The sequence below is a fragment of the Oncorhynchus mykiss genome, chromosome 7 (genome assembly GCF_057628025.1).
Source record: "Oncorhynchus mykiss isolate SJ-2025 chromosome 7, ASM5762802v1, whole genome shotgun sequence".
Lineage (NCBI taxonomy): Eukaryota > Metazoa > Chordata > Actinopteri > Salmoniformes > Salmonidae > Oncorhynchus > Oncorhynchus mykiss.
The window spans coordinates 34,759,422-34,778,465 of NC_143028.1; the positions used below are offsets into that span (position 1 = coordinate 34,759,422).

The 19,044-nt window shown below is 41.3% G+C and overlaps 1 protein-coding gene across 10 annotated transcripts; it reads right to left on the reverse strand.

Moving 5' to 3' along the window:
- Window positions 1–7,492: 7,492 nt before the first annotated feature.
- Window positions 7,493–19,030, reverse strand: LOC110527748 (tubby-related protein 1). 10 transcript variants are annotated; one of them, XM_036983243.2, is made up of 15 exons: window positions 18,806–19,030; window positions 17,610–17,663; window positions 16,708–16,744; window positions 13,869–13,986; window positions 13,538–13,657; window positions 13,310–13,423; window positions 12,921–13,034; window positions 12,551–12,706; window positions 12,376–12,464; window positions 11,767–11,934; window positions 11,447–11,559; window positions 11,214–11,322; window positions 10,852–10,950; window positions 10,464–10,635; window positions 7,493–10,221 (listed from the first exon to the last, which is right to left on the reverse strand). In XM_036983243.2, exons 2-15 carry the CDS (start codon window positions 17,654–17,656, stop codon window positions 10,088–10,090), a joined length of 1,590 nt encoding a protein of 529 aa, XP_036839138.2. In that variant the 5' UTR covers window positions 17,657–17,663; window positions 18,806–19,030; the 3' UTR covers window positions 7,493–10,087. The 10 variants fall into 10 exon arrangements, with proteins under 10 accessions (XP_036839138.2, XP_090096897.1, XP_036839137.2 ...); XM_090240771.1 differs by having other exon boundaries at window positions 13,869–14,618; window positions 18,806–18,899; XM_036983242.2 differs by having other exon boundaries at window positions 11,767–11,931; window positions 17,610–17,725; window positions 18,806–18,894.
- Between the last annotated feature and the right edge of the window lie 14 nt (window positions 19,031–19,044).

Sequence of the window (19,044 nt, forward strand, 5' to 3'; positions counted from 1 at the left end):
CCTTTGCTGAGTCAGCAGTCAGATCAAACGACTCAGGAAGGGCCTGAAAGAAACGGGAGCTTGACTAGCGGGGAGATTCAGTAGGGTCCAAAAGCAGCTGGTCAGTGGTAAAACCAGCCAAGCGGGGTCCTGGTGCTAGGCCGACTCAGAATGGACCGCTCTGGGAACAGTAGGAATATAATAATAACATTGAGTTTGACGTCAACTGGGCATCACACACCACTTGTTACACCGGATAAGGCATTTTGAAATGGCATCTTATTAAGCTATTTGATCAAACTTGAATAAAACAGGAGTCACTCAATAAAAGGAGGCAAAGAGGACCACATGCTGGAACCCAAGCCAATAGCACACATTTGCTCTCCCAGACAACTTTTTTTTTTAACTACTTCCCGGTGTGTGTGGATGGATGACGGGGTGTGTGAATTGGTGCATGTATTGTTTCTGCACTTTTAATGTGCCATCATTGTGCAGTTTTACATATTCCGAAGGTTGATCATGTCGTCACACGTTTGGTCATGTCGTACTTCAAAACATTGTCTTCCGAACACTTTTTTGGATTATCTTGAACCATCATCACAATTAAACTCTCACGTTATTATTGTCAGGTTAATACATTTTACCATATGAGTAGAATAACCTGGCCATTTATTTAACTGGTAACATTGCCCATCCCCTCAATCCAACAGTGCAACACAATACAGAGGAATTGAACTGACATTAATCAGACACGGAATGCATGTATTGACTAGGAAACAACATTCATGTAGCTAAGGATGCACAACAAATGACTTGGCTAGCTAGCAAGCAAACTTACATGGAGCAGAAAAACATTTGATCAGATAATGTTACAATTTCTTACCTCCGCACCAGTCTAGAAAGAGTGCTTTGTAAGAGTGCTAATGCATCAACTGCGCTGTTTAATCCCTGAAAGATCACCAATACGGGATTTTAAAACTGAGTGGTGCTTCATAATTGACACATTCCTGAATAAACAATTAACTAGTTAATGTTAGTTTAACTTTGGTTGTTCCTGACGAGATCACCTGCTAGCTATCGGTAGTGTCCAACACTAGCTGCTTGGCTAGTGGGCTGATGTCAAAAGCCCACACTCCCATTGCATGCCCCAATGGTCGAATTTAACATGAATTCTAAAGTAATTTATTGAACATTTTAACATAAACTCAGCAAAAAAATAAACGTCCCTTTTTCAGGACCCTGTCTTTCAAAGATAATTCGTAAAAATCCAAATAACTTCACAGAACTTAATTGTAAAGGGTTTAAACACTGTTTCCCATGCTGCAAGGAGGCATGAGGACTGCAGATGTGGCCTGGGCAATAAATTGCAATGTCCATACTGTGAGACGCCTAAGATAGAGCTACAGGGAGACATGACGGACAGCTGATCGTCCTCGCAGTGGCAGACCACATGTAACAACAACTGCACAGGATCGGTATATCCGAACATCACACCTACGGGACAGGTACAGGATGGCAACAAAAACTGCCCGAGTTACACCAGGAACATACAATCCCTCCAACAGTGCTCAGATTGTCCGCAATAGGCTGAGAGAGGCTGGACTGAGAGCTTGTAGGCTTGTTTTAAGGCAGGTCCTCATAAGACATCACCGGCAACAGCCTCGCCCATGGGCACAAGCCCACTGTCGCTGGACAAGACAGGACTGGCAAAAAGTGCTCTTCACTGACGAGTTGCGGTTTTGTCTCCCGAGGAGTGATGGTCGGGTTCGAGTTTATCGTTGAAGGAATGAGCGTTACACCGAGGCCTGTACTCTGGAGCGGGATCGATTTGGAGGTGGAGGGTCTGTCATGGTCTGGGGTGGTGTGTCACAGCATCATCGGACTGAGCTTGTTGTCATTGCAGTGATTGCGTGATTTCCTGCAAGACATGGCCATGGCCAGCGAAGAGCCCGGATCTCAATCCCATTGAGCACGTCTGGGACCTGTTGGATCGGAGGGTGAGGGCTAGGGCCATTCCACCCAGAAATGGCCGGGAACTTGCAGGTGCCTTGGTGGAAGAGTTGGGTATCATCTCACAGCAAGAACTGGCAAATCAGGTGCAGTCCATGAGGAGGAAATGCACTGCATTCCTAAATGAAGCTGGTGGCCACACCAGATACTGACAATTACTTTTGATTTTGACCCCCCTTTGTTCAGGGACACATTATTCAATTTCTGTTAGTCACATGTCTGTGGAACTTGTTCAGTTTATGTCGCAGTTGTTGAATCTTGTGTTCATACAAATATTTACGCATGTTAAGTTTGCTGAAAATAAACGCAGTTGACGGTGAGAGGGCGTTTTCTTTTTTTGCTGAGTTTAATTTGTTGGATAAATATACATTATACGCACATTTCATGGTTGGTCTTTATTATGGATAAATGAGACACTTTGCTTCACTCTGCGCGTCACAGCCGACTCATTTGTGGATTGCAATACATTGACAGGTGGAATACAGATCCACAAGCACTTTTTGAATGTGCAAATTCCACCGTTGTCAATGTTAGGGATTTCTGAACAAATTGTTGTTTTATTTGTAAAACAAGTGTACACAACAATGTTACAGTCCAGTCAATGCCATTCAACAGGTAGAACAATATAATGTATTTCAGGTTCATCACTAAGTACTGTTAGTAGACCAGCCAGAAAAGCCTGTTTAGGGTTGAGATTATAGACATTTAGGGTTACATTCAAATGGTAAACAAGCCATTCATGTTTACTCCACTGTAAGTCAGTCACCATTTCGGCAAACTATATGAAACAATCTGTCGTTCTGCCCCTGAACAAGGCAGTTAACCCACAGTTCCTCGGTAGGCCCTCATTGTAAATAACAATTTGCATAGTTAAATAAATGTTAAATTTAAATAAAAAAACATTTGAAAAAATAAAAAAGTTAAAAGAAATAAGAGAGAAAGTCACACACACAAAAAAAGAAAACATATTTAGAATCACACCAAATCACAATTTGCGTTAGTATATAATTGACATAATTGATCCATACAAACACTAGCTCCAGGTCATCTGCCCAACTGTAAATCTTTCAGACAGACTCAGTAGTTTCGCTAAGTTGTTGAAGCACTGCAGGCACTCCTGGTTGCAGCTGCACATTCTCTGACTCTCGAAGAGATTGACCAATGTTTGCCTATAACAGTCTACCGTAACGATTGAAGCTAACATATGGTATTTGGTTGATAATGTGATTCAAGTGTTGTCAATTAGAATGAGTATGCTATAGATAATGTAAGGGTAATATGTGATGTCTATATTGTGGCAATATGAGTTTCAGTATAGGGTAACAGTACTGACTGAGGTACATAGGCGAAACAGGTAGTTGAGTTGACATTGTTGGAATTGTTTATACCCGAAAATAGGTTGTACTTCTAATAGTGCAGCCTGTTTTGTATCATATTTTTGTGCAACCAAACAAAGAAGCACGCAGGCTTAGATAGTATAGGACATTTCAGGAATGACTGAAATGTAAGGATCTATATGCACAATAACTTAAAATGTTTATAAATAAAAAAAAGGTTGCCATTAATCATCTCTACACTTTACTGCCAAAACATGCCGTTAGTTTTACAAGTACGTTGTGGAATTAAACCAGGGGAATAGACTCGTCTCTATCTATTTTTATTCTGTTTGGGTGGTCCGTAAAAAAAAACAGAACCCATCAGACCATACTTTGAAGTTACACATTGTTGATGTCCTGTGTTGGAAGTATAGTACCTTCCAACATAAACACTTGGGAGACTAAAGATGAATCACACTTGGATGGAATCCACAGTAGGGGGGAAACAGCGCCACTGGCCATCCCCACCACCTTTATTATTGTTTTTGTTGCCGAGTTGAGGAGCACCGTGCAGCATGGTAAAAAAAAAAAAAAGGCTTTGCCCTCTTCTATCATGTGCAGTAATGTCAAAGGGGGGGGGGGGTACGGTGTTTGTCGTTTGCAGTAACTCTGTTGTTGTAATATGGCAAACGGACGTGGCTGTTTCTCCTCTAAGGATTCTAGCTTAAAAATATTTCATCGTCAGTAGGGGCAACAGCGCCACTGTCTGCCCCACGGCCATCGTTATTGTTTTTTGTTTGACGAAGCAGGGGTGGGGAGCATTGGCGCGGTAAAAAAAAGGTTAAGAAAAAAGATTGCACTACATATGCTGCTGTTCTATCACGCGTGCGATGAAAGAGGGGGGCGGGAACTGTACCCTTTAATATCTACAAAGCTGGGCCAATTTACTTTCTCTCTGAAAATGTGGAAATTGTGTGCATGTGAAAAACAAAAGAAATCAGTGAAAGTATCCTTTGTGAATGAAGGTGTCTAATATTAGGTTGTGATGGAGTAATGAATGACGAGAGGGTAAATCTGGGAAGGATCAATATTCTGCTGCCCTGACAGAGTCTCCCGCCGTCCTCAGTGTGTTTATGCAACATGCATGTATCAGACTAGCGCTATGCTTTGCTCTGCTCTGCTCTCAGTCCCAACACAATCAGCTCTTTCTCAAACAAATTGCAACACTGCAACTCATACTTGGAGTTTACTCTGTGGGCTAAGTATATTTTGTTTATGCCTGGCAGCTTTACTTGTAACGCAAAGGCCATAGCTGTCTGCCTGCTCTAATGCTTTATTTGAACAATATTATTTTGAAGTGGGTAGTTTATCTTCTGGTCTCCCTAGCTGTAGTTCCCCAGGCCATCAGTACAAACAATACTTTCATTAACCTGTTCCATCCCAGCTTAGTGTATGTACGGGCACTGGGAAGGGGCTTTTATTTCAGGACAGAAAGGGTAATAAGACAGTCAAGTGCAGATGTGAACCTACAACACCTTTTTCCAAAGCTAATAATATAGGTTGATGAAGTCGAAAGTGCAATTTAGGAAAACTTTAGAAACTCTGGGGCGGGATGGTGCGGCTATTTTGTATTAAATAAACTGGGTGGTTCGAGCCCTGAATGCTGATTGGCTGACAGCCATGGTATATTTAAGCAATAAAGGCCCAAGGGGGTGTGGTATATGGCCAATATACCACGGCTAAGGGCTGTTCTTACGCATGAGGCAACGCGGAGTGGCTGGATACAGCCCTTAGCCGTGTTATATTGGCCATATACCAAACCCCCGAGGTGCCTTATTGCTATTATAAACTTATATACCAACATAATTAGAGCAGTAAAAATAAATGTTTTGTCATACCCGTGGTATACAGTCTGATATATCATGGCTGTCAGCCAATCAGCATTCAGGGCTCGAACCACCCAGTTTATAACAGACCGTATACCTCGGGGGTTTGTGGTATATGGCCAACATACCACGTCTAAGGGCTGTGTCCAAGCACTCGTTGCGTTGTGCTTAAGAAGAGCCCTTAGGCTGTGGTATACAGTGCCTTGCGAAAGTATTCGGCCCCCTTGAACTTTGCGACCTTTTGCCACATTTCAGGCTTCAAACATAAAGATATAAAACTGTATTTTTTTGTGAAGAATCAACAACAAGTGGGACACAATCATGAAGTGGAACGACATTTATTGGATATTTCAAACTTTTTTAACAAATCAAAAACTGAAAAATTGGGCGTGCAAAATTATTCAGCCCCCTTAAGTTAATACTTTGTAGCGCCACCTTTTGCTGCGATTACAGCTGTAAGTCGCTTGGGGTATGTCTCTATCAGTTTTGCACATCGAGAGACTGACATTTTTTCCCATTCCTCCTTGCAAAACAGCTCGAGCTCAGTGAGGTTGGATGGAGAGCATTTGTGAACAGCAGTTTTCAGTTCTTTCCACAGATTCTCGATTGGATTCAGGTCTGGACTTTGACTTGGCCATTCTAACACCTGGATATGTTTATTTTTGAACCATTCCATTGTAGATTTTGCTTTATGTTTTGGATCATTGTCTTGTTGGAAGACAAATCTCCGTCCCAGTCTCAGGTCTTTTGCAGACTCCATCAGGTTTTCTTCCAGAATGGTCCTGTATTTGTCTCCATCCATCTTCCCATCAATTTTAACCATCTTCCCTGTCCCTGCTGAAGAAAAGCAGGACCAAACCATGATGCTGCCACCACCATGTTTGACAGTGGGGATGGTCTGTTCAGGGTGATGAGCTGTGTTGCTTTTACGCCAAACATAACGTTTTGCATTGTTGCCAAAAAGTTCAATTTTAGTTTCATCTGACCAGAGCACCTTCTTCCACATGTTTGGTGTGTCTCCCAGGTGGCTTGTGGCAAACTTTAACCGGCACTTTTTATGGATATCTTTAAGAAATGGCTTTCTTCTTGCCACTCTTCCATAAAGGCCAGATTTGTGCAATATACGACTGATTGTTGTCCTATGGACAGAGTCTCCCACCTCAGCTGTAGATCTCTGCAGTTCATCCAGAGTGATCATGGGCCTCTTGGCTGCATCTCTGATCAATCTTCTCCTTGTATGAGTTGAAAGTTTAGAGGGACGGCCAGGTCTTGGTAGATTTGCAGTGGTCTGATACTCCTTCCATTTCAATATTATCGCTTGCACAGTGCTCCTTGGGATGTTTAAAGCTTGGGAAATCTTTTTGTATCCAAATCCGGCTTTAAACTTCTTCACAACAGTATCTCGAACCTGCCTGGTGTGTTCCTTGTTCTTCATGCTCTGCGCTTTTAAAGGACCTCTGAGACTATCACAGTGCAGGTGCATTTATACGGAGACTTGATTACACACAGGTGAATTGTATTTATCATCATTAGTCATTTAGGTCAACATTGGATCGTTCAGAGATCCTCACTGAACTTCTGGAGAGAGTTTGCTGCACTGAAAGTAAAGGGGCTGAATAATTTTGCACGCCCAATTTTTCAGTTTTTGATTTGTTAAAAAAGTTTGAAATATCCAATAAATGTCGTTCCACTTCATGATTGTGTCCCACTTGTTGTTGATTCCTCACAAAAAAATACAGTTTTATATCTTTGTTTGAAGCCTGAAATGTGGCAAAAGGTCGCAAAGTTCAAGGGGGCCGAATACTTTCGCAAGGCACTGTATTTACGGATCAATTTATTCATGACTTATTGTGAACATTTGTTAAATCGTTTTACGTATCCACGGGTTATGGTTTAATTGATTTAATGTTTTACATATATTTTTATAAATTCATAATCAGTTTTATTTGTGAGTTATGCTGAATATGCACAGATCGTGGTAGACATATTTACAGAATAAAGAAACAAATCTCACTCCATAGTCCACAACTAGAAAACCAACGGCTGATACATTTGTAACCAATTCTCTCGTCATAAAAAAACATTTTCCAGTTACAAATATTTTGATGTCAGACAAAAGCAAGAGTCGAATCACTGCAGGCCACAGTTAGCATTGAGTTTCCAATTAGTTTTAATGTAAACACTAGTATAGTGCTGTCAAATGCACAGTAAACTACAGCGTCATCTTTTGGATTTGTGCAACCTAACGTAGCAGGTGTAAAATAAAATTGTTTGTGCAATAATACGCTTATCCTGTAAGAATTTGTTTTAAACATGTCATACTTTATTTGCAGATAACATGATCAAATAATAATTAATTTATCTCCAAGCCTGCACTTTGGTTCGCAAGACACTGAAATGCATTGTTACCTTCTGATCATACATTAAGAATCATTATCAAAACAACAATAATGGAGCCTTATGTTTGTCAATAGCTGTCTCTTGTCAATAAGTCTCTTGTCCACATGATTCATACAAAGTCAGAATCTAGCCTAAGAGAACATACAGTTCTCGGTTTACATACACTTAGGTTGGAGTCAGTAAAACTATTTTTTCAACCACTCCACAAATTTCTTGTTAACAAACTATAGTTTTGGCAAGTCGGTTAGGACATCTACTTTGTTCATGACAAGTAATTCTTCCAACAATTGTTTAGACAGATTATTTCACTTATAATTCACTGTATCACAATTCCAGTGGGTCAGAAGTTCACATACACTAAGTTGACTGTGCCGTTAAAAAGCTTGGAAAATTCCAGAAAATAATAGGGTAATTGACATAATTTGAGTCAATTGGAGGTGTACTTGTGGATGTATTTCAAGGCCTACCTTCAAACTCAGTGCCTCTTTGCTTGACATCATGGGAAAATCAAAAGAAATCAGCCAAGACCTCAGGAAAAAAATTGTGGACCTCCACAAGTCTGGTTCAAATGCCCGAAGGTACCACTTTCATCTATACAAATAATAGTACGCAAGTATAAACACCATGGGACCACGCAGCCGTCATACCGCTCAGGAAGGAGACGTGTTCTGTCTACTAGAGATGAACGCATCTTGTGCATTGTGGGGGTGCTTTGCTGCAGGAGGGACTGGTGCACTTCACACAATAGATGGGATGATGAGGCAGGAAAGATATGGATATATTGAAGCAACATCTCAAGACATCAGTCAGGAAGTTAAAGCTTGGTCGCAAATGGGTCTTCGAAATGGACAATGACCCCAAGCATACTTCCAAAGTTGTGGCAAAATGGCTTAAGGATAACAAAGTCAAGGTATTGGAGAGGCCATCACAAAGCCCTGACCTCAAACCTATAGAAAATTTGCGGGCAGAACTGAAAAAATGTGTGCGAGCAAGGAGGCCTACAAACCTGACTCAGTTACACCAGCTCTGTCAGGAGGAATGGGCCAAAATTCACCCAACTTATTGTGGAAGGCTACCCAAAACGTTTGACCTAAATTAAAGAAATTAAAGGCAATGCTAGCAAATACTAATTGAGTGTATGTAAACTTTTGACCGACTGGGAATGTGATGAAAGAAATAAAAGTTTAAATAAATCACTCTCTATTATTCTGACATTTCACATTCTTAAGATAAAATGGTGATCCTAACTGACATAAAACAGGGATTTTTTACTAGGATTAAATGTCAGGAATTGTGAAAAACTGAGTTTAAATGTATTTGGCTAAGGTGTATGTAAACTTCCAACTTCAACTGTACATAGAGAGAACATAAAAAGGCAGGTATCAGAACAACAAAATTGTTGCTTGAGTGGAATGAGAACAGCAAATGAGATTAGTAAAATACTTGTGACTGTCGACAGTCAATTGGTACAAGCATATTGCCTTGTGCCACTGCCTCTTAAGTGTTCACAATGAAACCTCTAATTTGTTTAAGGAGGTCATAATATTGGTGATAAAAATCCCTAACATGAACATACAGTAGATATCTGATAAGCACACATTGAGCTAAAATAAGGTCAATTTCATAATGTTGACATAACACAATGCATGGAAACAAACGTAACCCTACTGATAATAAGAACAAGTATGCCTAAATAAGTCCACGTAGACCCAGTTTTTCTACCAATGGACTTGAGATTACACATGATCGGATTTGCCTTCCAAACGAAATACAACAGAATGAATTGGACATGTACTATACTATAAAATCCTTGATGTAGATGGGAGGGAGATAGGCTCTCAGTCTTCAGATGTTACTTTCATTCCCCAATTGGTCTGCATCCCCTGAAACTGAAATGGTGTAATGCCAAAGCACACCACATCTGAAGTGCTCAGCCTTGCATGCATGCAGCATCAGCAAGGATCTCCTATGGAAAAAGTAACGTTGTTCCCAGAAAAGTTTATGATTATCATTATCATGATACCACAGGAGGTTGGTGGCGCCTTCATTTGGGAGGACGGGCTCGTGGTAATGGCTGGAGTGGAATTAGTGGAGTGGTATCAAACACATGGTTTCCAGGTGTTTGATGCCATTCCTGAAAATAAAAGAGAGCCGCACACTCTAGGAGATCAGATGCAAAAATTTAATTACCAACGTTTCGACAGCCAAGCTGTCTTCAAGATGCCATTCCGTCAGCTCAGTTCAGGGCCATTATTATGAGCCGCCCTCCCCTCAGCAGCCTCCTGTGCATGAGACGCAAACAAACCAAACAATCCCAGAAGGCAGTCCATGTGTTATCAAATGCACTTGGATTCCCATCTCGTCTAGGACGTCCATCCTTCTGTGTACCTTGCACTGATGTTGAGTGGTGAAGGAAATTCTTCTTTCTGGTAGTGTGCATCTGTAATATAACGAGTTGCAGCAGCTTGAGGCGGCACAGGGGCCCATGGTTTCCTGTTATTCGCAGGTTATTTTGCCATCAAAGCTGGATAGAGCGATGGCAAAGGCCTGCACCGCACACATGGGGTAGCTGTAGTCCAGAGTGAAAGCATCATCTGCTACTCGTCCAAACTGCATCACAATATAGGCCTCTAGAAAAAGAAAAGAAATGAAAACAATGTACACACAGTTTTACATTTACATTTTTGCAACAAAAAAACTCCCAGAAAATATACTGTATTTGGGAGCTTTGTGACTTTATTTCAACCTTATTCACCTTATTTTGTTCTTGGAATTTCATCCACCGGTATTGTATACGATAGTTACTAGATATAAGCAATATGTACACAATGTTATGATTGTGGATGATTTTTCGGTTTGAGGCTCTTCTCACCATCTTTGCTGTGGATGATCTGAAAGTTCTTGATGGAGGCCTGTGTGACCCTGCCGTTGAAGTTCAGCACATGTGACGCCGTGTCGTCGTTCCACGTGGGGGTCTTGTTGTGGAGTTCGATCAGATTGTCCATCTTTCTGTTCTGGAACTTCATCAGTAAACCGTTGTTGTCCTGAGGAAGAGGGATGTGGGAGAAACGCAGCAGCGTGGCTGGTCACATTAACAATATGGATAATGAGGAATGTTGCGGTGAAAGGAGACCATCCGATGTACTATGTGGCCTCCTACAAAAGATTGCTCATTCAAGACCTTTAAAATCAGGACAATGGTGTTCATTCTCATCCATAACACAGGCAGAATGACATCTGTACAACAACGGTTTGCTTACGCTGCGAGGTCGGATGGGTACCCGTTCACTGTCCTTGCCCATCCCTGGGATGATGACGGTCAACCTTCTGGGGCCCTTTATTCCCAAGACATTAGTTTCCTGTCGACCAAAGGTCAGAGCGATACGCGGAAATAGGAATGACATTGTTATGGAAGTTGGGAACCCCATATTTATCAATTTAACATAAGATTTTCTAATTATAATCTTATAATGAACATTCTTTGAAGTACCTATAGCCCCTTCACTAACCCTTTGTAACCCATTCAAGAGTCATTGAATGGCTCAACTATACAGAAATAATTAGCAGTTTGTAAACTACTTATAAAACCTTCATAAAGAGTACTTCAATGTCAAAGCCTTACATAAATGATGGCTGCTAGTTCTTGGCGAGCATTGGACATGTCTGGTAGAGCTCTGTCTGGATGCAGAGCATTGTCAAACACTGTGAACTTAGTGCCCATCATATTGGACCTATGGAGTGTAAATAATCAATCCATGAATGCAACGAGCTTATGAAATGCATGATTCCAGGTGTAATACTATGTATTTTATAGACAAGTTACAGTTTTGATCTATGACTATAGGTTACTGATACCTCAACTTTCCAATGAAATTTTCTCCACCCCTAGACAAGTCTGTGGGGTCAATGGAGATAAGGTAATTGGAGGTTGTGCTTTTCTTTCGTTTTCTCCCAGCCAGTAGAAAGACCTGTAAAAACACAGAATAAATCTCCTGGACAATGATTACTTGGTTTTAAGCTCACGTTGGCTCCATCTCAGATCGAGATTAATTTTGAAACCAAAACCTCAAAAGCGGTGTGTGACTAATCTGAAGCCACATTTGTGGGTTATAATACATTGACAGACAGAATAGAGATCCACAAACCCCTAAATTGGACCTCCGGGAGTGCCTCACCTTCTTTTCATTGTCGAGGTGGAGATAATATGTAGGGTACAAGCCTTTGTCCATGCCCCTCTTGTCCCGGGTCATTTTGCATTTGACCGTCACCCCCTGCTGGGCTGGCTGCAGGACAAACTCCTCCAGGCTGTCAAACTCAATGTCCGGGGATGGAGGCCTCTCCTCCTGGATGTGGGACAGAAAAAAAACTGGATTATCAGTAGGTTAATTTATACATGGCTCTATCTACATTTTCATCCTCTCTCTCTGCCTGTTTCTTAAATGCATTGGAGAAGGTCAGAGGGGAGAGACCTTAGACTTTCTTATCCAGCGTGGTTGATGAGGCAAGGAGTTATCTTTTTTGGAGCCCTGATCAGAAGAATGCAGCATTGTATACTCCACCCCACAAACCATCACTGTGCAGTAGAAACATTGTGACCTAGGTCACGATTCAATCCATAATCGCAGAAGTTCAGCACTATAGTGCGTTTGAAATGTAAAAGGTCATTTCTGATCGAACCGACATAGGCAGCATTTACAGTCCAATTGGTATTGTGCTATAGTGCTGATACACGGATTGAATCGAGACCCTAGTCACTAAACGGGGACCGGCAGACACAAACCTACCTTCTTCTTCTTCTTCTTCCCTTTTCCCTTTTTCTTTTTTGTCCCTTTTTCTGCCTCAGAGTCAGAATCGTCACTCTCTGATGCTTTGGCTGATAGAAAAATAAAACATTAGGAAAACTGTCAGGAAGACACCCAAACATTTGGGCTGTATTTAATTAAAGCAGAAAACACTTGCCTGTCTTTTTCTTCTTGTCTTTGTTCTTGTCTTTACCCTTGTCCTTGTCTCCCCCTGCTGCGAACATGGATGCCGGGCAGGCATTCTCCTTCTTTTTTGATTTTGACTTGCTGGACTTGGTTTCTGGTTCACTGTCATCACTATCAGATTTGGCTGCTGGTTTTAGAGAATGCACTCCAGGTTATGATCATATCTCAGTATACCTACAGTGCTGTAACATTATTGCAATGTGTTCTCTTCCAAAATGGGTGTGGGACACAAATAATACATGACGATGGGTTAGAGATTGTCAACCATCAAATCGATCATTATTTACCCCTAAAATTTCAGCAGTTTAAAATCAATACGTAAAGCTAGTGTTAACACTTACCTTTCTTCTTGCTCTTGGAGTCTGACTTATCCTTATCTCCATTTACACAGAACAGAGAAGCCGGTTCCTTTTTCTTGGTGTCTTTCTTCGTTTTTTTGTCATACTCTTTGTCATCTGAAAAAAAGGCGCGAGGCAAAAATACACCTCTCAAGCGATGCCATTTTCTCACCAGTGCTATACAAAAAGAAGTTCTGAAACGCGTTTTGTATTTTTGTATACATATTTGCATTCGGTCTGGTGTGTAATGTGCAACAGCTTGTTTGGTGATGACAACGTAAGGCTGTGCGGTTTCCTAGTGTTTCCTCTCACTCAACATTTCGCAAAGAAATCTCCTACCGAATCCTCTTAAACCAGGTCGTATTCTTGTTGTTTCAGTAACTCCTGCCCACCTTTCGCTTTGGATTTCTTCTCCATGCCATCTTTGTCAGAACCTTCTTTTGTGGTCTTTTTCTTTACCTTCTTTTGTGGAGTCTCTTCCTCATCATCTTCTTCTGTATCTGAACCTTGATCAGAAAAGGGGACTTTTTTTAATTAATTGGGTTTGAAATAAATGTTGATGCTTTAACATGCAGTTCCACGCAGAGCATCATCTCAGTTATATATTGCCGACTGCTTACCTTTCTTTTTCTTTGGCACACTTTTTGTTTTCTTCTTTGGCTCGTCTTTCTCTTTCCCTTTCACTTTTTCCTTTTCTGTTTTTTCTCCGTCTGGTTTCTTTTTCTTGACCTTTTTCCCACCTATTTGACAACAAAAAAAATGAATTGAGAGATGACCTCCAAAATAAATGAATATACTTTTGAGCGATAGCCATATTAATTCATTACATTTGGATACTGCACACTATCTCAGATAGAAATTATGTATTTGTGGATCACCAGCATTTTGCCAATCATTTGCGTATGTCTCATTTGAAGATATGTCATTTAAACTGTGCAGAGCAGTCCATACTTTGAACAGCAGGATTCTCTTCTCCAGACAGCTCTTCGCTCTTCTTGTTCTTGCTCTTTTTGGGCTTGGCATCGGCACCATTGGTGGCTGGGTTGGCTGACTCGGCCTTCTTCTTTGGCTTATAGAAAGCATTATCTGCAGGAAGAAGAGTCAGAGAGTAGACGAGGAGAGCGGGGCAGACACCGGAGAGAGATGACACAGCTGTGCAGTAAGGACAAAATCCTACGTTTAAGATCTACTGTATGTGCGTAACAGCCTTTTGCATGAACCATGCTTTTACACTGAGTGCACAAAACATTAAGAGCACCTGCTCTTTCCATGACAGACTGACCTGGTGAATCCAGTTGAAAGCTATGATCCCTTATTGATGTCACTTGTTAAATCCGCTTATATCAGTATAGATGAAAGGGAGGAAACAGGTTAAAGAAGGATTTTTAAGCCTTGAGACAATTAAGACATGGATTGTGTATGTGTGCTATTCAACGGCTGAATGGGCAAGACAAATATTTAAGTGCCATTAAACAGGGTATGATAGTAGGTGCCAGGTGCACCGGTTTAAGTGTGTCAAGAACTGCAGCGCTGATGGGTTTTTCACACTCAACAGTTTACCGTGTGTATCAAGAATGGTCTGGATGCCCTTTGGGTAGTGGACAACTTGACACAACTGTGGGAAGCATTGGAGTCAACATGGGCCAGCATCCCTGTAGAACACTTGACACTTTGTAGAGTCCATGCCATGGCGAATTGAGGCTGTTCTGGGGGCAAAAGGGGGGTGCAACTCAATATTAGGAAGGTGTTCTTAATGTTTTGTACACTCAGTGTATGCCAATAGTAAATGTTGCAGGAGCATGAAGATTTTAGTGACTTACCATCCAAAAGACAGTAAGGTGCAAGCAGAAATGTATGGAGACAGAAACAAGTAAAGCACTGTACATTTCAAATCACACTTCTATAAACACAGTATACTTGATTATTCCATATTATATATTTTTACTACTGTCAAGACATTCTCTTAAAACCGATTCATTTTCAAAAAGGAAAGAGTGGCCAATTCAGTAATGTCTACATTTGGCACAGATAACACTCATTCTAATATTCTAGGTAATACTTTCTATATTATAGTATGACACAGTGACCTAACAATCAAGCATTAGTCACCTGCCTCAATCACAAACATGTCTTGTCACATCCAGTGTTAAAAAATGAAGTTACATTATTATAATGTAGCAGTGGGGGGGGGTTGGAAGTGTGCAGTTGGAAGTGCAGCGACCAACCCAACTCTATTCAACATGCAAGCACATTCAGATTTTCTCTGAATCAGTCTTATTCACTCGCTCTGGTATTATGTCAGTCAGCCTCCCACTACTCCCAGCAATCCCTTTCATGGGACAACTGACCAGAAACCAACTATCACCACACCACACCACAGCATCCCAAGAAAACTGGAATAAGGTCAGTCACGGTTATTCTGTTCATTTAAACACGGACTGACGACGGAGGGCAGCGATGGATGGCCACAGTAATCCGATTAAGATGTGGCTCTATTTCTGTCCTCACCTCAGACCAGCTGCCACTAGCGGCCTGCAGACCAAACGGTCATCATGGATTTTTTTCAAGAGAAATCTGAATATGTCCATCAAATAGATTGTTGGCTATTTCATGAATGACAGTCAACATTGATGTGGGAAAGGGGGTAGGGGGGCTACCCCCTTTCCCACATCACAGCAAATATGTTACCTCACAAATGTATCAGAGCCTCATCACAGCCCAGTGGCCAATTCTACATAACCATCAATACGGCCTTGCGGTTAAAGTGCGATTGGAGGTGTAATAGTTCGATCGCTGGCCGAGTGATACCAATGGGACCCGATGCACCTCTGCTTGGCACGTTAAAATTATAGATTGGGGGCCTTGTGATAGACTCGCATCCAGAGGGTGTCCTTTTTAACTGAAGCTGCCTCACGCTACGAAACAGGAGGCTCCGGTCCTGCTCCTCTGAGCAAGGGCTACTCACGACGGGGTAAACCAGCCACTTTAGAACTGTAACAATACCACAGCAGCATGCTCAATCACTCGAGTATTCGGTTTAAATAATCTAGTCAACCGATTTTCTATCCACTGAATTGTCTAGCAATCAAGAGGGCAAGTAATTTAACCCGTAGTCATCGTATACACCATTACAGTATATCCGAATGAATCAAAATGCTATATGAGAAATGTTATTAACTTTATAGGACCCATCGCGAGTATTCCTTCTCTCCGGCGTCCCTTCGACAAGAAAAGCCCCTCAAAACAGTTTCGATAACGTTACCTTCTCTGCAGACATTGTGTGGCCAGTGACTTCAGCTCTAACAAACTACAGACTCCTCTTTTCCCTAAAAGTTTTTAGTTTAAAAGGAAGAGGGGGGGGGGGGCAATTCAACACAATGGAGATAATAAAGAGAGTGAGTAGCCTGGGACTCAATGGCTGGCAATCAGCAGAAAGTTGCTAATAGGATTTATTTGTAAAGTCATCAGCTCTCCAAAGGCAGAGACACGTCAACGGAACGAACCAACATGGCGGGGGAGGAGGTGTGTTAGAGGACAGAGGACAAACACAGGTCCGTTATACACATGTGGTAACGGACCCCCCCCCCCCCCCCTGTGAATGGTGAATGTAATGGTCGATGTGACTCATTACTAACCAACTTTGACTCGGACACAACACAGGAACTAAACGACACACACACACACACACACACATGTAAATGGACAACAAGTGTCTTAAAAATGTAAGCAAAGGCACACCCTGCTGTAAGTATCTTTTTGTGTTTTAAAACTTGGTATGATTGTCTTTTACCTTATGTGGAGTGGATATATCTTGACTTTCTTGAGACCTGTGGAATCAATTTTTAAAAATCATGACATTTTTAATAATTCATTTATTCAGACATAGGTTTGGGCAAGCCATATATGACATTGAGATGCATTGAGCTGACATTATTTATTATTATTTGTGAAATAGTGTAATGTCTGTTCTACATGATGTATATCTGTAACATTGCACCCTCCTGAACACCTTGCAAAGAAGGGCATCTATTGGTAGATGGGTAAAAATAAAAAATAAAGCATACATTGAAAATCCCTTTGAGCACGGTGATGTTATTAATTACATTTTGGATGGTGTACCAATACACCCAGTCACTACAAAGACACGGGCATCCTTCCTAAGGAAGGAAAACCACTAAGGGATTTCACCATGAGGCCAATGGTGACTTTAAAACATTTACAGGATTGAATGACTGTGATAGGATTGATCTTCAGTTTTATCAACAACGTTATAGTTACTCCACAATACTAGCCTAATTGACAATGTGAAAAGAAGGAAGCCTGTACAGAATAAAAATATTCCAAAACATGCATCATGTTTGCAGCAAAGCAAAAGCACTGAAGTAATACTGAAAAAATGTGACAAATTACATTTTTGTCCTGAATACAAAGTGTTATGTTTATGGCAAATCCAATACAACACATTACTGAGTACCACTCTCCATATTTTCAAGCACAGTGGTGGCTGCAACATTAAAAATATATATTTTCACTTTGTCATTGTGGGGTATTGTTGGTAGATGGGGGAGAGAAAAATAATATATTTAATCCATTTTGAATTCAGGCTGTAACAGAACAACATTTGGAATAAGTCAAGGGGATATGAATACTTTCTGAAGGCACTGTATATTAAGACATGCACCAAGATCTTACCGGTCGTCTGTCCAGACGTCTCTGAGGGTTTCCTTCCGGAGAGGCATGAGTGTCCTGAGGAGAGGGGTAGGAATCATAGAAGGAAAGTGGTTGTGTTCGAGGAGTGGATGGTTGTTCTGGACATGTGTCAAAAAGGAGGGAAGAACCCTTCTTAAGAACAAATGAAGACGAAAATCACGTTATTTTCGTTTGTAAGCCTATGATTTCAAAATATGATCCAGTAAGTACAGTAAGTGTTTTTCAATTGAAATGGTGGTGCTAGTGGGCTCCCGAGTGGCGCAGCAGTCTAAGGCACTGCATCTCAGTGCTAGAGGCGTCACTACAGACCCTGGTTTGATTCCAGGCTGTATCACAACCGGCCGTGATTGGGAGCCCCATAGGGCGGCGCACAATTGGCTCAATGTCGTCCGTGTTAGGGTTTGGCCGGGGTAGGCCGTCATTGTAAATAAGGATTTGTTCTTAACTGACTTGCCTAGTTAAATTTTAAAAATCTTACTTTATATGTAAATAAAGTCACATGCATGTACACACACACATGTAGGTAGACAAACATAGGCAGGGATCTAAATTCAAATGTTTCATTGATAACACTGGTGCTCCCAATTTTTTTTGTTTTTATTAAAAAGTTAGGAGCACCACATTAAATTTAGGGGAACCAGAAAATATATATTTATAAATCCAGTTTCCTTTCTTGCTGTGGCCCCAAATGTTTGGATATACTGGTAATGTTAGCTAGCCAATGAGGTAACATGACTGAACAAAGTGTAACCAAATGGTTAACGATGCGCTAGTAAGTTCAGAACTGCCCACGACATGGTTTATGAATGGAAAATGCGGTCTCGGGGTCCGCTATAGGAAGAAAGAAATGTTGCGCCATCAATTGTGGGCCAGGTCTTTTGACCTGATTGTGCTAGAAGCAAGCCGTTTTTCCCTGTAGTAATCGCGCAACCATGACGCTATCAAATATTTTTCTCTAGGGCACCCGGAAACCACGGTACAGCAATGCCTTAGCATTACAACAATTATTATGTGTAATATTGCTTTCCTAGTCGCACGGTGCTCCCAAAATACAACTCTTAGTCACACAGACAAATATTTCGTCACATATGCGACCAAATTGGTCGCACTTTAGAGCCCTCAACACAGGCATAAACACAAGCTCAGACTCACACATGCATGCACACACACATATGTACCTTTGACTGGCTCCAAGTAGATGCTGATCATTGGATGTGCTCTGTGCTGTGGTCAGTGTGGTCTCCCCTTAGCCCACCACTGTATGACTGCCCACAGGGGTTCATACTGATCCTGGCTATGTGGGCTGGTCATATGACCACTTCACTAAGATGATTGTCTACAGAGCAACAGGTCCCCTCAACCTCACTAATCCACTCCACTCTATTCCACTGCACACTACTACTACTACTACTACTAC